This window comes from Heterodontus francisci, chromosome 1, assembly GCF_036365525.1.
Source record: "Heterodontus francisci isolate sHetFra1 chromosome 1, sHetFra1.hap1, whole genome shotgun sequence".
NCBI classification, from domain to species: domain Eukaryota; kingdom Metazoa; phylum Chordata; class Chondrichthyes; order Heterodontiformes; family Heterodontidae; genus Heterodontus; species Heterodontus francisci.
In genome coordinates, this window is record NC_090371.1 from 37,230,722 (window position 1) to 37,256,996 (window position 26,275).

The window sequence follows — 26,275 nt, forward strand, 5'->3', positions numbered from 1 at the left end:
ATTTCCTTCCCTAAAGGACATTAGTGAACCAGATGGGTTCTCCGATCTTTCCTCATCGTTTGCACTTGGGATCTGCCTTGTTGCCTGTTCTCTACTCCCTTTCCTGTTCTGTGGTATCTGCTATGTTAGCTGGTCCCAGAGATAGGAAGAAGGAACGTTCATCTGCTGCTTAATGTCCAGTGACTCTGGATGTGTGGACATCTGGTGAAGACATACTTGGCATTGGCTCTGACACCCCTTATGATTGAACAGTCGCTATTGAGGCTCATAAAGGAAGAATGGTCACATAGAAAGAAAGGCTTGCATTTATACAATGCCTCCCATGACTTCAGGGCGCCCAAGTGCTTTACAGCCAATGAAGTACTTTTGAAGTCTAATTACTATTGTAATGTAGGAAACATGGCAGCCAATTTGCACACACCAAGGTCCCGTAAAGAGTAATAATGTCACTGAAACAAATTCCCTGGTTGTTAGTTGAGAGATAAATATTGGCCCGGACACCAGGGTGAACTCCACTGCTTTTCTTCAAAATAGTGCCATGGGATCTTTTACATCCACTTACCCAACAGCATTGCAATCCCTCGGTATTGCACTGATGAATCAGCCTAGATTTTGTGCTGCTTTTTCTGCAATGGGACTTGAACCCACAACTTTCCAATTCAGAGGTGAGAATGCTACCATTGAGTTACAGCTGACATGGATAAGAAAATAAAAGGAACAATTAAAGGAGGAATAAAATTATACTATTGACTCTTGTTTGAATTTTACCTTAGATGCATTATAAAACATTTGGAAGGACTGGTGGTGCAATATGACCTGACAGTACGGGACAGTGATGGCAGTGTTGTACAGTTCCTGTATGGCGAGGACGGTTTGGATATTCCAAAGACCCAGTTCCTTCAGCCAGGGCAGTTTCCCTTTATTACTGCTAACTATGAGGTGAGTTGTCTTTCAACTTGTTTCAATTATTGAAAGATTTACTTAGTAGGCAGAATCAGACAAAACTTTGCCAGACAAATTGCTGTTGGCAGACCCTTCGCATGCTTGTTCCAAATTCCTCTATCATCATAATCAAGGTGTTTATTTTAAGTGTTTTATGTAATAGACAAGGGACATCATTACAAGCATTTATAAGGTAACTTTAATTCATTGCTATCCTGTTATAAAGGCTGATCAGAAATCAAAGAAAAATTCTCCATGGACTGAGTGGGTAAAGACATTGCCCAGTGAGGTATTGAATCATGTGAACAGTGCCAGGCAGAAAAAGACCCTCTGGTTCATCCAGCCTGTGCCTGTACTGCCCAGTGAAGTCCCAGGTTGGCCTGCACAGAGTGAGCTGATGTCAAATAGCGAGGCTGCTATAGTGATTTCTGCATACCTGGGTTAGGCAGAGCGAACAAGAAAATGGAAAAGTCCTTACTCCGGATTGGTACTTGTGACCTTTTGCTTGAGAGTGCCAGTGTGTAAACATTTAGGGCGGCACAGTGGCGCAGTGGTTAGCACCACCGCCTCACAGCTCCAGCGACCCGGGTTCAATTCTGGGCACTGCCTGTGTGGAGTTTGCAAGTTCTCCCTGTGTCTGCGTGGGTTTCCTCCGGGTGCTCCGGTTTCCTCCCACAAGCCAAAAGACTAGCAGGTTGGTAGGTAAATTGGTCATTATAAATTGCCCCTAGTATAGGTAGGTGGTAGGGAAATATAGGGACAGGTGGGGATGTGGTAGGAATATGGGATTAGTGTAGGATTAGTATAAATGGGTGGTTGATGGTCGGCACAGACTCGGTGGGCCGAAGGGCCTGTTTCAGTGCTGTATCTCTAAATTGAGTGAGTACCTCAGAACAAGAGTACGCCATTCAGCTGCTCGAGCCTTTTCCGTCATTCAGTAGAGCTTGGGTGATACGTATTTTAATTCCATCAGTACGCCTAGGTTCCATAACACCTTGCCTAAGCCGAACGAAAATCTATCAACCTCAGTTTTGAAAATTTCAATTGGCCGAGCCTCAATAGCTTTTAGCAGGAACAGGTTTATGCTCAGCTGTGATATCCCCCATGATGAAATAGCCTGCTAACACTTACAGTGGAGACTGCCCTGTGAAGAGTAGCTATATGGGAAAGCTATTGGAGTTTGCTGATTATCTGTGGAATAGTCTTGTAGTGCGAAGTTTGAATCAGGGTTAATGTGCATGTATGTGAATGTACGGAGTGTGGTTAATAAGACTGGTGAGGTACAGACGCAGATTGCCATGTGGAAATGTGATGTGGCTGTAACAGAGACCTGGCTCAAAGAAGGGTAGGACTGGGTGTTAAATATTCCTGGATGCAAGATGTTCAGGAAAGATAAGAAAGGGAAAAAAGGGGAGGGGTGGCGGTATTGCAGTGCTGGAGAAAAACGATGTCCCAGAGGGGTTGAGGACAGAATCAATTTGGCTAGAGCTAAGAAACAAAAAAGGTGCAGTTACATTGCTCGGTGTTGTCTATAGGCCACCAGCTAGTGGGAGGGACATGGAGGAACAAATCTGCAAAGAAATTACAGAGAGGTGCAAAAATTATAGGGTAGTTATAATGGAAGACTTTAATTATCCAAACGTAGACTAGGATGATATTGTAAAGGGCAGTGAAGGGCAAGAGTTCCTAGAGTGTGTTCAGGAAAATTTTCTGCAACAGTATGTTGCTAGTTCAATGAGAAAGGAAGCACTTCTAGACCTGGTTCTTGGGAATGAGGTGGGCCAAGTGGATCAAGTATCAGTAGGAGAGCATTTAGGGGACAGTGATCATTGTATCATAAGGTTTAGGCTGACTGTGGAAAAGGACAAAGAGCAATTCAGAGTAAGAATTTACTGGGGGAAGGCCAATTCAAAGGGGTAAGAATGGAGCTGGGGCGAATTAATTGGAGTCAACAGTTGGCAGGAAAACCGGTAGATGAACAATGGGCTACCTTCAAAGAAGAGATAGTTTGGGCAGAGTTAAGGTATGTTCCCTCGAAGGGGAAAAGTAGAGCAAACAAATCCAGAGCTCCCTGGATGACAAAAGAGGTAGAGATTAAGATAAAGAAGAAAAAGTATACTTATGACAGATGCCAGGTAGAAAATACAATTGAGAACCAGGCTGACTATAGAAGGCCCAGAGGGGAAGTAAAAAAACAAATAAGAGAAGCAAAGAGAGAGCATGAAAAAAGACTTGCAGCTAGCATTAAAGGAAATCCCAAAGTTTTCTATAGGCATATAAATAGTAAAAGGGTGGTAAGAGGAGGAGTGGGGCTGATTACAGATCAGAAAGGGGATTTACACATGGAGGCAGAGGGCATAGCTGAGGTATTGAATGAATACTTTGCATCTGTTTTTACCAAGGAAGAAAATGCAACCCAGACAATGTTGAAAGAGGAGGTAATTCAGAAACTAGAGGGGTTTAAAATTGATAGAGGAAATATTAGATAGGCTGTCTGTAGTTAAAGTCAATAAAGCACCAGGACCAGATAAGATGCATCCAAGGATACTGAGGGAAGTGAGGATGGAAATCGCAGAGGCACTGGCCATAATTTTTCAGTTTTCCTTCGACTCGGGGGTGGTGCCAGAGGACTGGAGAACTGCAAACGTTACACCCTTATTCAAAAAAAGGGTGTAAAGATAAGCCCAGCAACTACAGGCCAGTCAGTTTAACATTGGTGATGGGAAAACTTCTCAAAAATAATTAGGGACAAAATCAATAGTCCATGGTCAGTTACGAGTTAAAAGCCAGCGTGGATTTCCTAAGGGAAAATCATGTTTAACTAACTTGGTGGAGTTTTTTGATCAGGTAACAGAGAGGGTTGATGAGGGCAATGCTATTGATGTGGTGTACGTGGACTTTCAAAAGACATTTGATACAGTGCCACACAACAGACTTGTGAACAAACTTGTGGCTCATGGAATAAAAGCAATGGTTGCAACATGGATACGGAATTCGCTGAGTGACAGGAAACAAAGAATAATGGTTAATGGATGTTTTTTGGGCTGGAGGAATGTTTGTAGTGGAGTTCCCCAGGGATCAGTGTTGGGACCCTTGCTTGTCATGATATACATTAATGACCTGGTCCTTGGTACAGGTCACAATTTCAAAGTTTGCAGATGATACGAAACTTGGAAGCATTGTGAACTGTGAGGAGGGTAGTGAAGAACTTCAAAAGGAAATAGAAAAGTTAGTGGTATGGGTAGACAGGTGACAGATGAAGTTCAATGCAGAGAAATGTGAGGTGATTAATTTTGGGAGGAAAAACATAGAGAGGTGATATAGAATAAAGGGCACAATTCTAAAGGGGGTACAGGAGCAGCGGGACCTAGGTGTATATGTGCATAAATCATTGAAGATGGCAGGACAGGTTGAGAGAGCGGGTAATAAAGCATACAGTATCCTGGACTTTAGTAACAGGGACATAGAGTACAAGAGCAAGGAAGTTATGTTGAACTTATATAATATACTAGTTTAGCCTCAACTGGAGTATTGCGTCCAATTCTGGGCGCCGTACTTGAGGAACGACCTGAGGACGTTGGAGAGAGTACAGAAGAGATTCACGAGAATGGTTTCAGTTATGAAGATAGATTGGAGAAGTTAGGACTGTTTTCCTTGGAGAAGAGAAGGCTAGAAGGTGATTTGATAGAGGTATTCAAAATCATGAGGGGTCTGGACAGAGTAGATAGAGAGAAACTGTTCCCACTCGTGAAAGGATTGAGAATGAGAGGGCACAGATTTAAAGTATTTGCTAAGGGGGAGCAAAAGTGACATGAGGAGAAACTTTTTCACGCAGCGAGTGGTTAAGTTCTGGAATGCGCTGCCTGAGAAGGTAGTGGAGGCAGGTTTAATTGAAGCATTCAAAAGGGACTTAGACAGTTATATGAAAAGGAAGAATGTGCAGGGTTGTGGGGAGAAGGCAGGGAAATGGGACTGAGGAAATCGCTCTTTCAGAGAGCCGGTGCTGGCACAATGGGCCGAATGGCCTCTTTCTACGCTGTAACAAAAAATAAACTGCACCTTCAAGAGAAAACTGGGTTGAGGGGAAAGAAATAGGATTGGAAATTAAACAAAAATCTATTAATAGTCGTTTGGTAGTACAGAACTTGAGTATTGCTGAAAATAGACACATGTTGTCAAAGCTTTTTGTCTTGCACTCATCAGGACAGTCCGCAAGAATACCAGTGTAAAGGAAAACGCTGACTTTATGCTGTATGAGAAGGGAGTGCTGATTGGTTGGCAAGTGAGCTCTGAATGGTAGAGGCATTGCTATGGAGAAAGCACCAGTTTCTGGTGACTGACAGTTAACTGCCAAGCTTCGTTTGAAATTTAAGCCAGGCAGCTTGACTGTGATTGGTCAAGGCATTGCCCTGAATAATGAACCAGCGATTGGCTGTCACTTATTTTATTTAGCTGAAACAGGCGCAGCGTTGCAAAGCTCAAAACGCAGTGTCCAACGTTAGGTGCGATTCCGCGATTGGGCAACATTTGCTAAATAATCCTCAGTATGCGAAGAATTACGCTGACAACCAATTTAAGATTGTCAGTAGGGCTGACAGTGTGACACATTTGTGTGTACTGGAACTACCAATATTAATGCACAGGGCCCTGTTCTTTGCAGACAGAATGTGTACAAACATTGTGCCTGTTTCAGCTAAACAAAATAAGTGACAGCCATTCGCTGGTTCATTACTCAGGGCAATGTCTTGACCAATCTGAGTCAAGCTGCCTCGTTTAAATTTCAAAGAAAGCTTGGCAGTTAACTGTCAGTCACCAGAAACTGGTGCATTCTCCATGGCAACGTCTCTACCAATCAGAGCTCACTTGCCAAACAATCAGCACTCTCTTCTCATATAGTATAAAGTTGTTGTTTTCCTTTACATTGGTCGCCTTGTGGATTGTCCTGATGAGTGCAAGACGAAAAGCTTCGACCACATGCCTCTATTTTCAGCAATACTCAAAAATCTATCAAGCAAATTTGATGCAGCTGTATCTGTTATATTTGTTAGGTCATCAAAACGTCGAAGCACTTGGAAGAGGTGTTAAGTAAGATGGATTCGGAGGCTGCGAACAAATGGCATAAAACAATAAAGAAATGGAAGGCAAAACACCCAGCTCCCTTCTCTCGTCTTGGTGCATTTCTGCTGTATTCACAGAAGAAGTTCAGTAAGATCAAGGAGATGAACCCAGAAGGAGAGCTGATAAATTCCAGAGATCCTGTATCCCAGCATGTGAGTGTGCGATGTCATTAAGGAGTTCACTGTACTACAGAATGTTTCATCAAGCATACGCTAGTCAGTGTCCATGTATGATTATTCTGTCACAGGTATCTTCCCCCATCATCCCTCCCCTGCCCATTGACCCCAGAGCGAGGGGAGGCGCTGGCGTAGTGGTAATGTCACTAGACTAGTAATCCAGAGTGCCAGGCTAATGCTCTGGGGACGTGGATTCGAATCCCACCACGACAGATGATGAAATTTGAATTCAGTTAATAAACATGGAATTAAAAAGCTAGCCCAATGGTGATCATGAAACCATTGTCGATTGTTGTAAAAACACATCTGGTTCACTAATGTCTTATAGGGACGGAAATCTGCTGTCCTTACCTGGTCTGGCCTACATGTGCTTCCAGACCCACAGCAATGTGGTTGACTCTTGATGCCCTCTGAAATGGCCTTGCAAGCCACTCAATTGCATCATAGGGCTACAAAGCCTAAGAAAAGGAATTAAACCGGACAGATCACCCAGCATTGACCTTGGCATCGGAAACGACAATGGCAAACCCAGCCCTGTCGCCCCTGCAAAGTCCTCCTTACTAACATCTGGGGGATTGTGCCAAAATTGGGAGAGCTGTCCCACAGACTAGTCAAGCAACAGCCTGACACAGTCATACTCACTGAATCAAACCTTGCAGACATTGTCCCAAACACCACCATCACCATCCTTGGGTATGTCCTGTCCCACTGGTAGGACAGACCCACCAGAGCTGGCGACAATGTGGTATACAATCAGGAGGGAGTTGCCCTGGGAGTCCTCGATATTGACTCTGGAACGCATGACATCTCATGGCCTCAGGCCAAACAAGGGAAAAGAAACCTCCTTCTTATTACCACCTCCTGCCCCTTTGGCTAATGAATCAGTGCTTCTCCATGTTGAACAGCAATTGGAAGAAGCACTGAGGGTAGCAAAGGCACAGAATGTACCTTTGGGTGGGGGACTTCAATGTCCATCACCAAGAGTGGCTTGGTAGCACCACTTCTTACCGAGTTGGCCAAGTCCTAAAGGACGTAGCTGCTAGATATTTACAGCGAATAACTGACCATAATTGACGGGCCCCCCTTTTTATTTTTATATTTATTTTGTGATTGTTTTTTTGTGCGTGTGTATTTTATTTTAGTTTGTTTAGTTTGTTTCTACTGTGCCTACCCACTATTTTTTTCATGTTTGTGCTTGGGGCCAGGCTGCTCAGTTATCTGTCCATTAACACCCTCTCTGTACTAATGCTTTGTCTTTCAGCACACCATTAACATACCATTTGCCTTTGCTCCATGGCCTTCTGGTCATTTATTCTCTGTGACAGTGTCCTATCAACACCCTCTCTTTTGTTATCTCTTGCCCCACCCCCACTTTACTTGCTTAAAACCTTTTACATTTCTAATATCTGCCAGTTCTGATGAAGGGTCACTGACCTGAAATGTTAACTTTGCTTCTCTCTCCACAGATTCTGCTGAGTATTTCCAGCATTTCTTGTTTGTCTTTCAGATTTCCAGCATCTGCAGTATTTTGCTTTTATTTTAGAGAATCTAACCATCTCCCCTTAATGTTCAATGGCATTATCATCACTGAATTCCCCACTATCAACATCCTGGGGGTCACCATTGACCAGAAACTGAACTGGACCAGCCACATAAATGCTGTGGCTACAAGAGCAGGTCAGAGGCTGGGAATTCTGCGGCGAGTAACTCACCACCTGACGACCCAATGCCGGTCCACCATCTACAAGGCATAAGTGTGATAGAATACTGTTCACTTGCCTGGATGGATGCAGCTCCAACGACTCTCACGAAGCTTGATACCATCCAGGACAAAGCAGCTCACTTGATTGGCACCCCATGCATCACCAAGAATCACTCTCTCCACCACCGATGCACAGTGGCAGCAGTGTGTACCCCATCTACAAGATGCACTGCAGCAACTCACCAAGGCTTCTTCGACAGTACCTTCCAAACCTGCGACCTCTACCACCTAGAAGGACAAGGGCAATAGATGAATGGCAACAGCACCATGTGCAAGTTCCCCTCCAAGCCATACACTTTCCGGACTTGGAACTATATCACCGTTCCTTCACTGTCGTTGGGTTAAAATCATGGAACTCCCTTCCTAAGAGCACTGTGGGTCTACCTACACCCCAAGGACTGCAGCGGTTCAAGAAGGCAGCTCACCACCACCACCTTCTTGAGGGCAATTAGGAATGGGCAATAAATGCTGGCCTAGTCTGCATCCCCACATCCCACGAGCAAATAAAAAAAAAATGAGGGAGTGCAAACCAGGGGACTTGGGCATAGAGATTAAGCTGGCTTGACTCTTAACCCATTTGAATGAGCTCTCGTTAGTTTTCAGGCTTTGACTATAAACTTTGACCTGGAACTTGGTTGACACATGCTGAACTCATTCCATGCTGGACCCTGACATGATGAGAGTATTCTCAACTTAAACGCTTTTTGGGTTAGTTTTGAATTGAGGACCCAGAGAAGAAAAGGCAGTGGTCAAAGAACAGATACATTTCAGAACAGATGGAGCCCATTTGGCTCCCCTTTTTTAACGGTGCTAGTTTCACACCAGAGCTATCTAATCTCCTTTTCATGGGTTATCTTGGTACACTTCAATATTTTTCTTTTTTCTACCTAAAAGTCGAAGCTTATGCAGCTTCAGTAGCCACTTGTGGTACTGTTAAAGAACTTGAGTGTGAAAGAGGCCCTCGTAATCTACCTTTGTATTTGCAGTACAAATTCTGAAGAGTGGCCCATTATGTTATCAAGGGAAATCATTTTTCATTACTTACATGCTCAAGTCTTTTTTTAAATTGTAAATGCAACAACAACGTGTATTTATGTCGCACCTTTAAGACAGAAAAACATCACTTCGTAGGAGGATAATCAGATGGGCGGCACAGTGGCGCAGTGGTTAGCACTGCAGCCTCACAGCTCCAGCAACCTGGGTTCAATTCTGGGTACTGCCTGTGTGGAGTTTGCAAGTTCTCCCTGTGTCTGCGTGGGTTTTCTCCGGGTGCTCCGGTTTCCTCCCACAAGCCAAAAGACTTGCAGGTTGGTAGGTAAATTGGCCATTATAAATTGCCCCTAGTATAGGTAGGTGGTAGGGAAATATAGGGACAGGTGGGGATGTGGTAGGAATATGGGATTGGTGTAGGATTAGTATAAATGGGTGGTTGATGGTTGGCACAGACTCGGTGGGCCAAAGGGCCTGTTTCAGTGCTGTATCTCTAAATAATAAAAATTGCCACTTAGCCAAAGGAAATATTAGCAAAGCTGGTTAAAAGCTTGGCCAAAGAGGTAGTTTTCAACGCGAAGAGATTTAGGGAGGGAACTCCAGAGGTTAGGGTCTAGGCAGCTGAAGGCCCGGCTGCTAATAGTTGGGCAAATGAAGTGGGGGATGCACAAGATACCAGAACTGGAGAAATGCACTGTTCTTGGAGTGATGTAGGGCTGGAGGAGGTTACATGGATAGGGACTATGGACCCAGTAACTGCTGCACTGAGTACAGCAATGTTTTAACCCATTGTGCCAGCCAGGAATGCACTAAAGTGGGATTTATTTTTGTGTCGTTCATTGTTACTGGAAATTTGGGAGCCTTTGGATGAAATGAGCAAATATAAGTATTTGAAGAAGGCTGCTTACAGTCCTAACCCTTGCTCTTCAATTTTAGCCCATTGTACCAGCCAGGGGTGCACTAAAATTGTTTTGTTTTTGTGTTGTCCACAGTTACAGGAGATTTGGAAGTCGCTGGATGAAAAGAGCAAATTTAAATATTTGAAGAAGGCTGCTCACTGTCCCGACCCTTGCTTTTCAGTTTATCGTCCGGATATTTATTTTGGCTCAGTTTCAGAAAACTTTAGTGATACTGTGGATAAATACTTCACTGAGCAGCAGGACAAAGGAACAAGTAGCTACAGCAAGTCAGAGATATCACTGGATCGGTATTGATCAAGTACCTTATCTGACATTTTTTCTCTTAAAAAATACAGGAAAGGCAAAATGTTGCACTGGTACCTGGGGAGGTGGGGGAAAAGGCATTTAGAAATATACTCCACAATGGACAAAAGCCAGTTACCAATCCAAATGGAAATTTTTAAAAATGCATTAATTGCAATGATTATAATTAGTTATCAATTAGGTTAATGAATGTCTTTAATACAATGCCCCTTGATGTTGGTCAGACCCTCCGTATTCAGGTCACCTTGAGTCAGCACCTGAAATAGTAAGTCTACACATACCTTTATCAGGAATGAGGAATTGAGGAGACACAGAGATGATTGGGCAAAGAATCTTCCATTATCTTATCTCTGCATAGGTTTGATTGCAAAAATTACTGTTGCTTTCCTCACTGCTGATTGCTTTAAAAGGTTAATAGTTTTCTTTAAAAATACTTATTGTGTTAACAGCTTTGTGCTGTCAGCAGTTAGGTGCTGATGGACTGAATTTTGTGGCTTTTTCTTATTACTCTGTGTGATTATTATTTATCTCTGAACCCCACTGATTCACAGGTTCTGGCCATTGCTGTGAAGTCTCTGGTGTCCCACACGTTCTGTTCCTGATCATAGTCAGTGATAGCAAAGACTATAGTTGTTTACGCCCACCATTCGTGCATTTTGCAGTTACTTGAGGTCACTTTTGACACAGGCTGTGGTTTGTTATGGTATCTGATCACACAATGAACAGTTGTTAGTATCTAATTTGTAATCGCTTGCTGTCATTGCTAGCACTGTACTCAGTTACTTATGGGCAATTTGCGGCCATTTCATTGACTGCTAACATAGCCCAATTTTATTGCTAGCGAATTTTGGTTTTGTTGTTAGTGGAGACCACATGCACAGTATAACTTCACTGATTGATCGTGCAGTCCAACATCACTGCCTGCAAGCACAGTCCAGCTTCACTGATCAGTTCTGACGAAAGGTCACAGACCTGAAACGTTAACTGTTTCTCTAAGTTCTTTTTTGAAATGTAGTCACTGTAATGTAGGTAGTGTGGTAACTGATTGTGTTGAGCAAGATCCCACATTATTTTGCTGTGCCCATATCAAGTTAAATCATGTCGCACACATAAGATAAAACTTATTGTGCTGGAGTTTCCTGTTCTTGCATCCGGGCCTATTGCATACAGCGAATATGGGGACAACTGTGCGGGCTAGCTTAGGACTGTCCTTCTCCCTTCCACATTTTCCTATATTTGCTGTGTCCGACTCATCCGGTTGCCCCAAACGCAGGATGAGAAAAATCCTCCTGGATTATCGTCCGTTGAAAACTTGACTGGACTTTCCTCTCCCTTTGTTAGCTTAAAGGAGCTGCTGTGTCTGAAGTGGCAGCGATCTCTGTGTGAGCCTGGAGAGGCTGTTGGGCTCCTTGCAGCGCAAAGTATTGGAGAGCCATCGACACAGATGACATTGAACACTTTCCATTTTGCTGGCAGAGGAGAAATGAATGTCACTCTGGGTATCCCTAGGTAAGAGAGAATTATGGCTTCCCTTTGTTTTTTTGTACCTAACAAGTCAAGGAAATAAAATCTTGCACTCATGTAACGCCTTTCATAATTTCAGGATGTTCCAAAGCACCTTGCAATCAACAAAGCTCTTTTTTGAAATGTAGTCACTGTAACGTAGGAAATTGTGCTCAGCAAGATCCCACAAACAGCAATGAAGTAAATGGTCAGATTATCTGTTTCAGTGATGATGTTTGAAGGATAAATGTTGACCAGGACACTGGGTTGAACTTCCCTGCTCCTCTTCAGTTAGTACTTTGGGACCTTCTGCATCTACATGAGAGGGTAGACAGAGTCTTGTTTTAATGTCCCATCTGAAAATGGCAGCTTAGACAGTTCTGCACTCCCTCAGTATTGCACTGGAGTGTTGTTCTAGATTCTTGTGATCAAGTCTCCAGAGTGGGACTTGCATCCACTTTGACTCGGGTGACTCTGCTGCCCACTGAGCCACGGCAGACTGAATATGGGAAAATAAGATGAGGGATGTCCATTTTGAGGGAGAGAACACTTTGTATCTTGGGCATCCAATAAGTGCTGTCCGCATAGATGCAGGATGGTCAGGTACCGAGTAAATGCTCTAACAATGTGCCCAGCTGATTATAGTCCAGTTTCCTTTCAAACACCATTCATCATAGAGCCATTTACAGCACAGAAGATGGCCAATCGGCCCATCAAGTCTATGCTGGATCACCGTAGATCCCTCCCCCCCACTCTATCCCCATAACCCTGCAGGTTTATTTCCTTCAAGTGCCTTTTGAAATCATTGATTGTCTCTGTTTCCACCACCCTGGTACGCAGTAAGTTCCAGGTCATTACCACTCACTGTGTGAAAAAGCCCTTCCTCACATTTTCTCTGCTTCTCTTGCCCAAAACCTTAAATTTGTGTCCCCTAGCCCTTGTACCATCAGCCATTGGGAATGGTTTTTCTTTGCCTACCCTATCCAAACCTGTCATAATCTTGTACACCTCTATCAAATCTCCCCTCAGTTTTCTTTGCTCCAACAACCCCAGCTTCTCCAACCTAACCTTGTAGCTAAAATCCCCCAGACCTGGGGCCATTCTGGTAAATCTCCTCTGCACCCTCTCAAGGACCCTCACCTCCTTCCTAAAGTGGCGCAGTGGTTAGCACCGCAGCTTCACAGCTCCAGTGACCCGGGTTCAGTTCTGGTTACTGCCTGTGCGGAGTTTGCAAGTTCTCCCTGTGACCGCATGGGTTTCCGCCGGGTGCTCCGGTTTCCTCCCACAGCCAAAGACTTGCAGGTTGAAAGGTAAATTGGCCATTGTAAATTGCTCCTAGTAGGTGGTAGGAGAATGGTGGGGATGTGATGGGGAATATGGGATTAACGTAGGATTAGTATAAATGGGTGGTTGTTGGTTGGCACCGACTCGGTGGGCCGAAGGGCCTGTTTCAGTGCTGTATCTCTCTATCTCCCGATGACTCTATGGGTGATTGTTTCCTAATTTCACTCCTGAAAGGTCTAGCTTTAATTTTTAGACACTGCCCCCTATTCCTAGACTCCCCAACCAGCGGAAATATTTTCGCTCTATCTACCTTACCTGTTCCCCTTAATATCTTGAAAACTTTGATCAACTAGTAAGAAAGAAAGACAGACTTTCATTTATATAGCACCTTTCACAACTTCAGGATATCCCAAAGTGCTTTACAGCCAATGAAGTACTTTTGAAGTATAGCCTCTGCTTTAAATGTAGCAGCCAATTTGTGCACAGCAAGATCCCACAACAATGATAATTTATTTTCGTGGTACTTGTTAAGGAATAAATATTGTTACAACCAGCTGAAAACGGTGTCTACGGATCCCTCTCAGCCTTTACTTGGTCTTACTGTAACAGGGTTTAATTTTAAACACACCGTGTTTTTAGCTCCTCCTTGGTGAATCCTTGTTCACCGCTTTCCAATTATAAGGCAAAGAAACCAGCACAAACAGGCTTTCTTAGGTTTAAAGAAGAAAAATTGAAATTTATTAAACTTAAACTCTAATTTGGTTAACGCCTACGGATACATAGCGCGCCCAAGCTAGCATGCATAAGCGATACATACATGCAAATAGAGACAGAAAAGAGCAGAAGAGAAATAAAGTGGAAATTTTTGAGGCAATATCTGAAGAGTTTTTGTTACGGTTCTTCGAGCTCACTGTAGAGTCCTCAATTGTAGGTAAATCTTGCTTTTCGTTGGGGTCCAGTATTCTTCTTAAACCTTGTTCATGGTGGGAGACTTTTCTCTCTTGGGGTTCATGTGTCTTCAGTGGATTCAGAGGCTTGTGAGAAAGAGAAGGGAGCAGGCAGGAGCGATCTTCTCAGTCCAGGAGCAAACAGACACTTTCTGAGTTCAAACTGTTTGTACAATTCAGAAAGCAAGCTTGCCCAGCAGGTTAGTCATGTGACAAACTGGTCTGATCACATCTTGGATTACAGCAGTATCTAGAATGCACCTCTTACACACAATACTTGGTGATCAAGGTCCATTGTGGGTGGAATATGTCAGGGAATGGTTCTTTATCCTTCCAATCACCATTTGTTAATATGCAAGTGTCTTTTCCAGCCACAGCTGATCTGTTTAACAAGTCCTTATTTCGCTCCAGTAACAGTTTAAAATCAATGTTCATGACAAAATTAATGTGCCTCATTCTTGGCAGATGGGGGCCTATCATGACAATATCATCCAAGGGCAGAATTCTCCTGTTCTTCAAAATTGTTCCATTGGATCTTTTACGCCCTCGAGGGGGCAGACAGGGCCTCAATTTAACTGAGTGTATTTAAGACTGAGATAGAGAGATTTTGTGTCTGTTGGGGAATCTAGGGATATGGGGGGCAGGCTGGAAAGTGGAGTTGATGCAGAAGATCAGCCATGATTATACTGAATGACAGAGCAGGCTCAAGAGACCATATCATCTATCCTGCTCCTATTAATGTCTCACATAAAAGATTGTACCTCTGACAGAGCATCACTCCCTCCGTACTGCACTGGAATGTCAGCCTAGATTTTGTGCTCAAGTCTCTGGAGTGGGACTTGAACCCACAACCTTCTGACTCAGAGGCTAGAATGTTATCGCTGATACCTAGTAACTAACATTAGGAAAGCGTAACGTTCCTTCACTACAGAATGATGTGGAATCTCAGCAATACAACTCAACTTTGCTGTCCCCAACGTTTCTCCAAGCAAGAACTGGTGCCAAAAAGGCACCTATCATATAACTGGATCCTCAAATTATTTTATATAAGCTATCATCAAGCAAGAACAGTGCTGGTATTACCAAGATCTCCTCAACTTAATGGCAACATATTAGTTGCCCAAATCCTTAATAACGCATCTTTGCATTCACCTGGACCGTCTAGGTGGCAGTAGGCTGGAAGAGCAGCAGTATAGCCCCAAGTGGAGGCCTTCTCTCCCTCATATTTTGCCTCCATATGCTTCCCTTTCTTGGCCTCGGTCTATACAAATACACAATATATAAATAAATATAAACATATATTGTATAGCCAATGTTGTTCCTTTGTTTAAGAAGGGTAGCAAGGATAATCCAGGAAATTATAGGCCGGTGAGCCTTCCGTCAGTGGTAGGGAAATTATTAGAGAGGATTCTTCGGGACAGGATTTCCTCCCATTTGGAAACAAATGGACTTATTAGCGAGAGGCAGCATGGTTTTATGAAGGGGAGGTCGTGTCTCACTAATTTGATTGAGTTTTTTGAGGAAGTGACAAAGATGATTGATGAAGGAAGGGCAGTGGATGTTATCTATATGGACTTCAGTTAAGCCTTTGACAAGGCCCCTCATGGCAGACTGATACAAAAGGTGAAGTCACATGGGATCAGAGGGGAGCTGGCAAGATGGATACAGAACTGGCTCGGTCATAGAAGACAGAGGGTAGCAGTGGAAGGGTGCTTTTCTGAATGGAGGGATGTGATTAGTGGTGTTCCGCAGGGATCAGTGCTGGGACCTGTGCTGTTTGTAGTATATAAAAATGATTTGGAGGAAAATGTAGCTGATCTGATTAGTAAGTTTGCGGATGACACAAAGGTTGGTGGAGTTGCGGACAGTGATAAGGATTGTCAGAGGATACAGCAGGATATAGATCGGTTGGAGACTTGGGCGGAGAAATGGCAGATGGAGTTTAATCCGGACAAATGTGAGGTAATGCATTTTGGAAGGTCTAATGCAGGTGGGAGGTATACAGTAAATGGCAGAACCCTTAGGAGTATTGACAGGCAGAGAGATCTGGGCGTACAGGTCCACAGGTCACTGAAAGTGGCAACGCAGGTGGATAAGTTAGTCAAGAAGGCATACGGCATGCTTGCCTTCATCGGTCGGGGCATAGAGTATAAAAATTGGCAAGTCATGCGGCAGCTGTACAGAACTTTAGTTAGGCCACACTTAGAATATTGCGAGCAATTCTGGTCGCCACACTACCAGAAGGACGTGGAGGCTTTGGAGAGGGTACAGAAGAGGTTTACCAGGATGTTGTCTGGTCTGGAGGGCATTAGCTATGAGGAGAGGTTGGATAAACTCGGATTGTTTTCACTGGAACGATGGAGGTGGAGGGGCGACATGATAGAGGTTTATAAAGTTATGAGCGGCATGGACAGAGTGGATAGTCAGAAGCTTTTTCCCAGGGTGGAAGAGTCAGTTACTAGGGGACATAGGTTTAAGGTGCGAGGGGCAAAGTTTAGAGGGGATGTGCGAGGCAAGTTCTTTACACAGGGGGTGGTGAGTGCCTGGAACTTGTTGCCGGGGGAGGTGGTGGAAGCAGGTACCATAGAGACGTTTAAGAGGCATCTTGACAAATACATGAATAGGATGGGAATAGAGGGATACGGACCCCGGAAGTGCAGAAGGTTTTTAGTTTAGGCAGGCATCAGGATCGGCGCAGGTTTGGAGGACCGAATGGCCTGTTCCCGTGCTGTACTGATCTTTGTATTAAAAGATACCAATCTAGGTGGGAAAGTAAGCTGTGAGGAGGACACAAAGAGGCTGCAAAGGGATATGGACAAGGGTGGGCAAGAACATGGCAGATGGCGTATCATGGGGAAGTGTGAGGTTATTCACTTTGGGAAAAATAGAAAAGCAGAATATTCTTAAGTGCTGAGAGTTTCAGAAATGTTGATATTCAGAGGTACCTGGTACAAGTTGATATTGATTAAATTATTTTTAAACTATTTGTTACATTTATTTACTGAAGTTAGCATGCAAGTACAGCAAGCAATTAGGAAAGCAAGTGGTATGTTAGTCTTTATTAGAAAGGGATTGCAGTGTAAGAGCAAAGAAGTCCTACTGCAATTATATAGGGCCTTGGTCTATGTTTCTATGGTAATATATTTTGAGTACTCGGAGAATTAAGGGGTACGAGGATAATGCGCAAAGGTGCAGTTGAAGTAGAAGATCAGCTATGATTTTATTGAATAGCAGAACAAGCTTGAAGAGCCGAAAGGCCTATTCCTGCTCCTATTTCTTAAGCCTCCCAATTTCCTTGAAATTTCAGCCTGCTACCCATCCAATAAATGGGCGAGATAGACAGATTTTCGGTTTCTGGATTATGGGGAGCAGGCGGAAGCAGAAGATCAGCCATTTATGATGGAGCAGGCTTGAGGAGCCATATGGTCTATACCTGTTCCTATTTCTTATGTTGTCAATGCTTTATAAGCTGCGTGCCTATTATCACACCAGATTTAAATCTTGCGCGCCCCCCAAAGCACTGCATTGTGGATCATTCCTTACTATTTCTTAAGGAGTAGAATGAATGTGTAATGATGAGCTGAGAGTATTGTAACAAGTCTAAAGTGCTTTAACCTTAAGTGTGTGTTTTTTTTCTCTCTCCTGTTAATCTATTGATAGAAATGCACAAAATAAACCAATTAGCACTGTTACACATGACTAGTTCAACGTAATGTGACTAGTTTTTCTTTTCAAAAAGGTTGCGTGAAATTCTAATGGTGGCAAGTTCTAACATTAAAACTCCAATGATGAGCATTCCTGTGTTGAACACAAAGAAAGCAGTGAAGAAGGTTAAAAAACTGAAAAAGCAGCTCACGAGGGTGTGTTTGGCAGAGGTAGGCAGGTTTTTTCATGTAGAAGGTGGAAAAGATACAACTTTTATTTTATAGACTGATGTATTTCTCATGTTATAGGGGTCGCATTAAATATTAATATTAAATACTGGGGCTGATTATGTGATATGGTGTGTGCCATAGGTGGAATGGGGGTAAGGATCACATTCGGGTGAGCAGACATTAGGCCAGTTTCCTGTCACATTGTCATTCTGTGGCAAGGCTCTGCTTTTAAGAGCTGCTGTATTGAAGGTCCCCCAAACCCATTGGGAAATTGCATTTTTTAAAGAGAGGGCAGTGACATTATTGGCTGCAGAACTTTGTTTTGCTGCTGTAGTTGTTCTCCCAGTTTGGTTGTATTATTTTAATTGTATATGCTGCCTGACACAGCGAGTTGTCATAATTAAAATTTTGAAGGTGGGTATTCCATTGTTTGTACCTTGTTATTTGGTAGTCTAGTTCTGAGCTCTTGAGCAACCCCAATCTCATTCGCTCAACCATTGGTGGCCGTGCCTTCAGCTGCCCAGGATCTAAGTTCATAAATTCCCTCCCCAAACCTCTCCGCCTCTCTACCATGCTTTCCTCCTTCAAGACACACCTTAAAATCTACCTCTTTGACCAAGCTTTTGGTCATTTTCCCCAATATTTCCTTATGTGGGTAAGTGTCCAACCCCTGTGAAGCGCCTTGGAACATTTTCTTGTATTGAAGGTGTTATATAATATAAGTTGTTGATTTTGGAGGAGGGAGGAGAAGATCTGAGGCAAGGCAGAGAGTTGGCATTTGCTGCATGCACATTAACCGGTCTGCATACAGACCTATCTAGTTATGTCTGAGGAGGTCTGTTTTTGCCACCAACACACTTCAGTACAATCAAAAATTGGAGCACTGATGGAGGTCATTCATCTCAATATGCCTGTCCTTTCCTCGCATCCGCAAGTGAGGCAATTGTGGAAATATGCCATATCCCTGATGCGGCAGGTAAGTTCTATAATGGGGATGGCCCTGCCAGAGGCATTGCGACCACAGCTTTGAATCTCTACAGTACTGGATTCTTCCAAGCTACAGCAGGTGGCATTTGCTGGACAAGAGCGACTGCTGAGATTATAACCCCAGGCATCTTTAGTCCTGGTAAGAGCATTCATTATAAAACCAAGCTTCTACATGGGGACAAAAACCACTTTATCCCCAACAGTTAATGATGCACAAATTTAGCTTGCTGAACATGCTTCCATCAACCAGTTCGGATTATATTAGCCTTTATGCTACTCGAGTCCCGTCAGGATCAGCTCTGAGTGAAAAAATTGCAAAGTTTTCTTTCCAATGATCAAAGTCGTCGTCAGACAATAAAGTCATGAACTAACAATTGTTTATTAACTTTAGAATCAAAGCAGAATGAAACTACTGGGTAGATACAATTAGTTGACAAAATAAATAAGAGGTTAAGTTCAGTTGCATCATCGTAATTCTCCTTGATCCTCTGTTCCTCGGTAAATTCATCATCTACACTGGTAGCTTTAGCTGGACTAAATCTCACTTCCCTTGATTTCAGGGAAACTTGTCCATTGAACTGTCATCAGCCTGTATTTGTCTGTTATAACCATACAATCTTAACTTCTCTGTCAGAGATGTACTTTCTCATTTTTCTAAGACACCCTTCTACATATGCTAGACCTAGTACGACCAAAGGAACGAGCACTAAACTAAGGACTGAAAACTGAAGAAGACTGAGAACTGATAGAATTTTAGTGTCAGGAAGCCTCTTTTATATATCTTTAATTTTCAAAGAAATTTGTTCAATTGTATTGACCAATCTGAGTCACACCTGTGTTGGAAGAATACAGTCCTTCCAGTCCCAGTCATTTCTTACAGACCCGTTGGTATGCTTGACCTCCACATCAGTGAAGCACTTGCATTGAGACAACCCAGATCACATGTTTACTCCCTACTTTTGGGCTTTGCTAACAATAGGGTAGCTCCCAGATCTCGCCAAGGCAGGGCATACTCGCATACCCCTCAAGGAGCCATCTGCTGGCCTGTGGTCTAGATGGCTTGTCTTCTGTCTCAGTTGAAGAATTTTTTTTAATCAGCCTTCATGGTTAAAATAGCATTAACTTCCTTTCACAGTATTCAATATGACTACAATTTGGTGACACATTTAAGTGTTATGGCATTTCTCCTACCAAGTTGGGGTCAAACCCATCTCCAAAGCTTTTCTACCCCTTGGGAGCAGCCATGGAGAAAGGGACATCAGTTTGAGAGCATGTTGGGGATGCGGGGTGATGGTGTTCTTGGGCTTACTTGGAAATCCTACCAGATATGCTCCTTTTACAGCCTACAGTCTGTATGCCTGCACGAAGCAGGCATAAGGGCTGTTCTTGGGCCATATGTGGATCCCACAGCAAAATAATCAAATGATTGCCTTACTATACAGGGTCAGCGTTGAGGGAGCAGAAGAAAAAAAAATCTTTGTTGAATGTTATACTAAAGTTGGCCTCTGCTGTTGAGGAAGGAAATGGGGTTGGATTTCTCTTAGCTTTGCTGACATTTTTGTTGTTTTTATTTTCCTCTCTTCATTATAGGGGCTTTCAAAATAGAAGATGCCAGTTGTTTGTTATCTGGCACTAATCTGTAGCTTTGCTGTCTAATCCTCTTGACAAATGGTATAAGCCTTCTAAGGTGTTGTGGTTTTGCTAGAGTGCCAAACTCTACCTTGGGCCAAAAAACAGGATAAACGTAGCATTTAACATACTACTGTTGCAAACGCCATGAGGCAAAAATGTACAACAAGTTCCTAAAAATGTCTATGTGAACATATCACAACAAAGATAAAAGAAAGCTGGATAAACTTCATCAACTTTGCTTCCAATTTCCACCCTTCTCTCACCTTTACATGGTCTATCTCTGATACTTAGCTTCCCTTCCTCGACTTCTCTGTCTCCATCTCTCGGGATAGATTGTCCACTAGTATTTATTATAAGCCCACCAACTCCCATGGCTGCCTTTGACTACACTTCCTCACGCCCTGCCTCCTGTAAGAGTTCCATTCTATTCTCCCAATTTCTCCATCTCCGACGCATCTGTTCCAATGATGCAACCTTCCACAACAGCACTTTTGATATGTCTTCATTTTTCCTCAACCGAGGATTCCCCCGCACTATGGTTGACAGAGCCCTTGACCGTGTCCAACCCATTTCCCGCACTTCTGCCCTCACCTCTTCCCCTTCCTCCCAGAACTGTGACAGGGTTCCCCTTGTCCTCACTTTCCACCCCACCAGCCTCCACATCCAAAGGATCATCTCCACTATTTCTGCCACCTCCAGCGTGATGCCACCACCAAATACATCTTCCCCTCCCGTCCCCTGTCAGCATTCTGAAGGGACTGTTCCCTCTGCAACACTCTGGTCCACTCCTCCATCATCCCGACACCTCTTCCTTTTCCCATGGCACCTCCCATGCAGTCACAGGAAGTGTAATACCTGCCCTTTTACCTTCTCTCTCCTCACCATCCAAGGCCCCACACACCCCTTTCAGGTGAAGCAGCGAATTACTTCTTTCAATTTAGTATGCTGTATTCACTGCTCACAGTGCGGTCTCCTCTATATTGGGGAGACCAAACGCAGATTGGGTAACCGCTTTGCAGAACACCTTCGTTCGGTCCGTAAGCATAACCCCAAGCTTCTGGTTGGTTGCCGTTTTAATTCTCCACCTTGTTCCCATGCCCACATTTCCACGCTTCTGTCCTCTGCCTGCTGTAGTGTTCTAGTGAACATCAACACAAGCTCAAGGAACAGCACCTCATCTTCCGAATAGGCACTCTACAGCCTCCTGGTCTCAATATTGAGTTCAATAATTTCAGACCATGAGCCCCATTTTTTTTTAATATATATATTTTTAACCATGTGCTAGTCTCTAACTTATTTTTCATGCTTTTGCTTTCATACAGAGCTGTTCATTATTCTGCCATTAGCAATCTCTCTGGACTTGTGCTCTGTCTTTCACTACAACTATTTAGCACTCCATTTGCATTCTGTTCCATGACACCTGTCATTTAATCTCCTTCCCCCCCCCCCCCCCCCCGTTCCTCCTTGTCCTTTTTCCCCCTCTTCTTTCTCTTACTCAAAGACTGTTACATTTCTAACTTTTGCTTCTTCTGTTGAAGGGTCGCAGACCTGAAACATTAACTCTGTTTCTCTTTACACAGATGCTGCCAGACCTGCTGAGTATTTCGGGCACTTTCTGTTGTCATTTCAGAGTTGCAGCATCTGCAGTATTTTGCTCTTATCTTAAGATAAAAGAAAAAGCTAGCTCTGCCCAAAATCGCAAATGGGACATTTCTTTAAATCAATAAAATCTAACTAAACAAACGGAGTGCAAGTGTTTGGGTGAAACACGGTTAAAAATTACAAAACAACGCCTCTCTTATTTGCCCAATGATTGCATGTTCTCACAAACTCTGAAACTACAAATTTTGCCTCAATTATATTTCTACGTTTGTGGGAAATACAGATTTTTTTCTGTACTGAGTAATCTATACACATTATAGACTGATCTGTCCTCTATCCGATTTTTTTGCTCTCTGTTTAACTGTAGCCATTCCCTGCATTCAAGGTCAAATCAAACTATTTCAGTGCTTGCAATAGAATTTTGAAACTGCATATTGTAGAAATTGGAATTTGTTATTTTACATTTTGTGACATTTCTTTTAATATGGAGTTTTTAAAAATAAATTTCAGGTATTGCACAAAATCGATGTGAAGGATTCTTTCCAGATTCAAAGCAAACTGGAGAAGTTCAGAATTTACCAAGTAAAATTTTATTTTCTGGATTACAAACTGTATCGACAAGAGAAATGTTTGACACCCGATGACTTATTGCACTACATGGAAACCAGGTAATGAGTTATATAATCATAAAAATGTCAGCACAGGATCTGGCCATTACTCATACTGTATCATAGCAACAGGAACAGGCCATCCACTGCCTGACCCCCCTTTTTGACGATGTTTTTTAAAATTATTATTCTTTCATGGGATGTGGGCTTCGCTGACTAGGCCAGCATTTATTGCCCATCCCTAATTGCCCTTGAGCTGAGTGGCTTGCTAGGCCATTTCAAGGGCATGTAAGAGTCAACCACATTGCTGTGGATCTGAAGTCACATGTAGGCCAGACCAGGTAAGGACAGCAGATTTCCTTCCCTAAAGGACATTAGTGAACCAGATGGGTTTTTACAACAGTTGACAATGGTTTCATGGCCATCATTAGACTAGCTTTAAATTCTAGATTTATTAATTGAATTCAAATTCCACCTTCTGCTGTGGTGGGATTCAAACCCATGTCCCCAGAGGCAATATCTGGGTCTCTGGGTTGCTAGTCCAGTGACAATACCAGTACGCCACCGCCTCCCCCATGTTGTGCCATTCAATCAGATCATGGCTGATCTGTACCTTATCTCTATTCACTTGTTGTTTATCAATATCCCTTGACACCCTGACCTTACAAAAACCAACCATTTTAGTTTTGAACCAGCATTCGCAGACTTTTGGAGGGAAAACATTCCCAGTTTTCCACGGCCCTTTGTTCTGATGCTGGCTCTGCGACAGAATTATCTACATGAATCTTAATTTTCTGTAAAGACATATATATATATATATGTCTTTACAGAAAATTAAGGTTCATGTAGAGTTTGTGAGAACATGCAATCATGTAGATGCTTCATCCATCCTCTTCATATATTTATATCTATATATAGATATAAATATATGAAGAGGATGGATGAAGCATGTTAGGTGAATTCTTCAACTGAGGACCAGGCCATACACAATAAGTTGATAGGAGAGTTGAAGAGGAAAATACAACTTGCAGGGAATATGAGAATGGAATGGCAGTCAACATAAAAGGAAACCCAAAAATCATCATCTGGTTAAAAATGGTAAACGGGCTATAAGAGGTGGAGTGGGGCCTATTAGGGACAAAAAGGGTAATATATGCGTAGAGGCACAGGGCGAGGCTAGAGTAAGTTTGTATCGGTGTTTAGTAAGAAAGAGGATTGTGACAAAATACCAGTAGAATCGGAGAGAATAGAGGAAATGGATAGGATAAAAATTGAGTGAAGAGGTATTGGAAAGGCTGGCTATACTTAGGGTAGATAAGTCACTTGGTCTGGATGGCTTGCATCCCAGGTTGGTCAAGGAATTGAGGGTGGAGATAATGGAAGGCCTTGGCATAATCTTCTAATCTTCCCCAGATACAGGGGAGGTGCCACAGGATTGGAGAGTGGCAAATGTGACACCCTTATTCAGGAAAGGATGTAAGGACAGTCCTAGCAACTGCAGGCCAGTTAGTTTAACATCTCTGGTGGGTAAAGTTTTAGAAACAATAATCAGGGAAAAAAGTCTCAAAAGGCACTTGGAGAGGTTTAAGTTAATTAAGAATAGCTAGCAGGGATTTGTAAAAGGCAGATCATGCTTTACTAATCTAATTGAATTTTTTGATGAAGTAACAGAGAAGGTTGGTGAAGGGAATGCGGTGAATGTTGTCTATGTGGATTTTAAGAAAGCATTTGATAAAGTACCACATAAAAGGCTAGTTAACAAAATTGAGGATCATGGAATAGGAGGGTCATTGTCCAACTGGATAAAAAATATTAGCTTAAGGACAGACAATAGTGGGTTCTGGTAAATAAAACAGGAAGTGCTGGAAATACTCAGCAGGTCTGGCAGCATCTGTGGAGAGAGAAGCAGAGTTAACATTTCAGGCCTTTGACCTTTCATCAGAACTGGCAAAGGTTAGAAATGTAATAGGTTTTAAGCAAGTAAAGCGGGGATGGAGGGTGAAGAGAACAAAAGGGAAGTGTGTGATAGGACAGAGGGCCGGAGAGATTAACTGACAAGGAGGTGATGGGCAAAGAGCGTGTGCTAAGAGTGTGTGGTGAAAGACAAAGGCCGCGCAGTGGTTAGCACCGCAGCCTCACAGCTCCAGTGACCCGGGTTCAATTCTGGGTACTGCCTGTGTGGAGTTTGCAAGTTCTCCCTGTGTTTGCGTGGGTTTCCTCCGGGTGCTCCGGTTTCCTCCCACATGCCAAAGACTTGCAGGTTGATAGGTAAATTGGCCATTAGCAATTGCCCCTAGTGTAGGTAGGTGGTAGGTAAATATAGGGACAGGTGGGGATGTGGTAGGAATATGGGATTAGTGTAGCATTAATATTAATGGGTGGTTGATGGTCGGCACAGACTCGGTGGGCCAAAGGGCCTGTTTCAGTGCTGTATCTCTAAACTAAAGCATGAGTGCAGAGAGTGTTAATGACAGAATAATGAAGAGGCCTAACTAAAAGCATAAACATGAAAAACCCAGTTTAAGGCAGGCACATGGTGAAATATGATAAAATAAAATAATAAAAAAGGGACCAGTCATGCTCTGAAATTATTGAACTCAATGTTCAGTCTGGAAGGCTGTAGAGTGCTTAATCAGAAAATGAGGTGCCGTTCCTCGAGCTTGCGTCGATGTTCACTGGAACACTGCAGCAGGACAAGGACAGACATGTCAGCATGAGAGCAGCGGGGTGCGTTGAAATGGCAAGCAACCAGAAGCTCAGGGTCATGCTTTTGGACTGAGCGGCGGTGTTCCGTAAATTGGTCACCCAATCTGTGTTTGGTCTCCCCAATGTAGAGGAGACCGCATTGCGAGCAGTGAATACAGTATGCTAAATTGAAAGAAGTACAAGTAAATCGCTGCTTTACCTGAAAGAAATGTTTGTCGCCTTGGATGGTGAGAAGAGAGGAGGTAAAAGGGCAGGTATTACGCCTCCTGCGATTGCAAAGGAAGGTGTCATGGGAAGAGGTGTCAAGGGTAATGGAGGAGTGGACCAGGGTGTTGCAGAGGGAACGATCCCTTCGGAATGCTGACGTGGGAGGGGAGGGGAAGATGTGTTTGGTGGTGGCATCACACTGGAGGTGGCGAAAATGGCGGAGGATGATCGAGACTGATGGGGAGAAAAGTGAAGACAAGGGGGACCCTGTCGTTCTTCTGCCCTCATCCTTTCCCCTCCCTCCTTTCCCCTCCCTCCCAGAAGTGCAGGATGTGGGTCGGACACGGTTGAGGGCCCTGTCAACCACAGTGGGAGGGAATCCTCGGTTGAGGAAAAAGGAAGACATCTGAAGTAAAAGCAAAATACTGCGGATGCTGGAAATCTGAAACAAAAACAAGAAATGCTGGAATCACTCAGCAGGTCTGGCAGCATCTGTGGAAAGAGAAGCAGAGTTAACGTTTCGGGTCAGCGACCCTTCTTCGGAACTCCGAAGACATCTGAAGCATTGTTGTGGAAGGTTGCATCGTCAGAACAGATGTGTCAGAGATGGTGAAATTGGGAGAATGGAAGGGAGTCCTTATAATGAAGCAGGGTGTGAGGAAGTGTTTTCAAGGTAGCTGTGGGAGTTGGTGGGCTTATGATGAATATGAGTG

The 26,275-nt window shown here is 43.4% G+C and overlaps 1 protein-coding gene across 1 annotated transcript in view; it reads left to right on the forward strand.

Moving 5' to 3' along the window:
- The window catches only part of polr1a (RNA polymerase I subunit A), a 149,576-nt gene that overhangs the window by 71,153 nt on the left and 52,148 nt on the right, over nt 1–26,275 (forward strand). The window contains exons 22-27 of the mRNA XM_068029319.1: nt 774–939; nt 5,991–6,212; nt 9,981–10,195; nt 11,553–11,720; nt 17,685–17,820; nt 22,552–22,709. Coding sequence (XP_067885420.1) covers nt 774–939; nt 5,991–6,212; nt 9,981–10,195; nt 11,553–11,720; nt 17,685–17,820; nt 22,552–22,709 — 1,065 coding nt within the window. The remainder of the gene's footprint in view (nt 1–773; nt 940–5,990; nt 6,213–9,980; nt 10,196–11,552; nt 11,721–17,684; nt 17,821–22,551; nt 22,710–26,275) is intronic.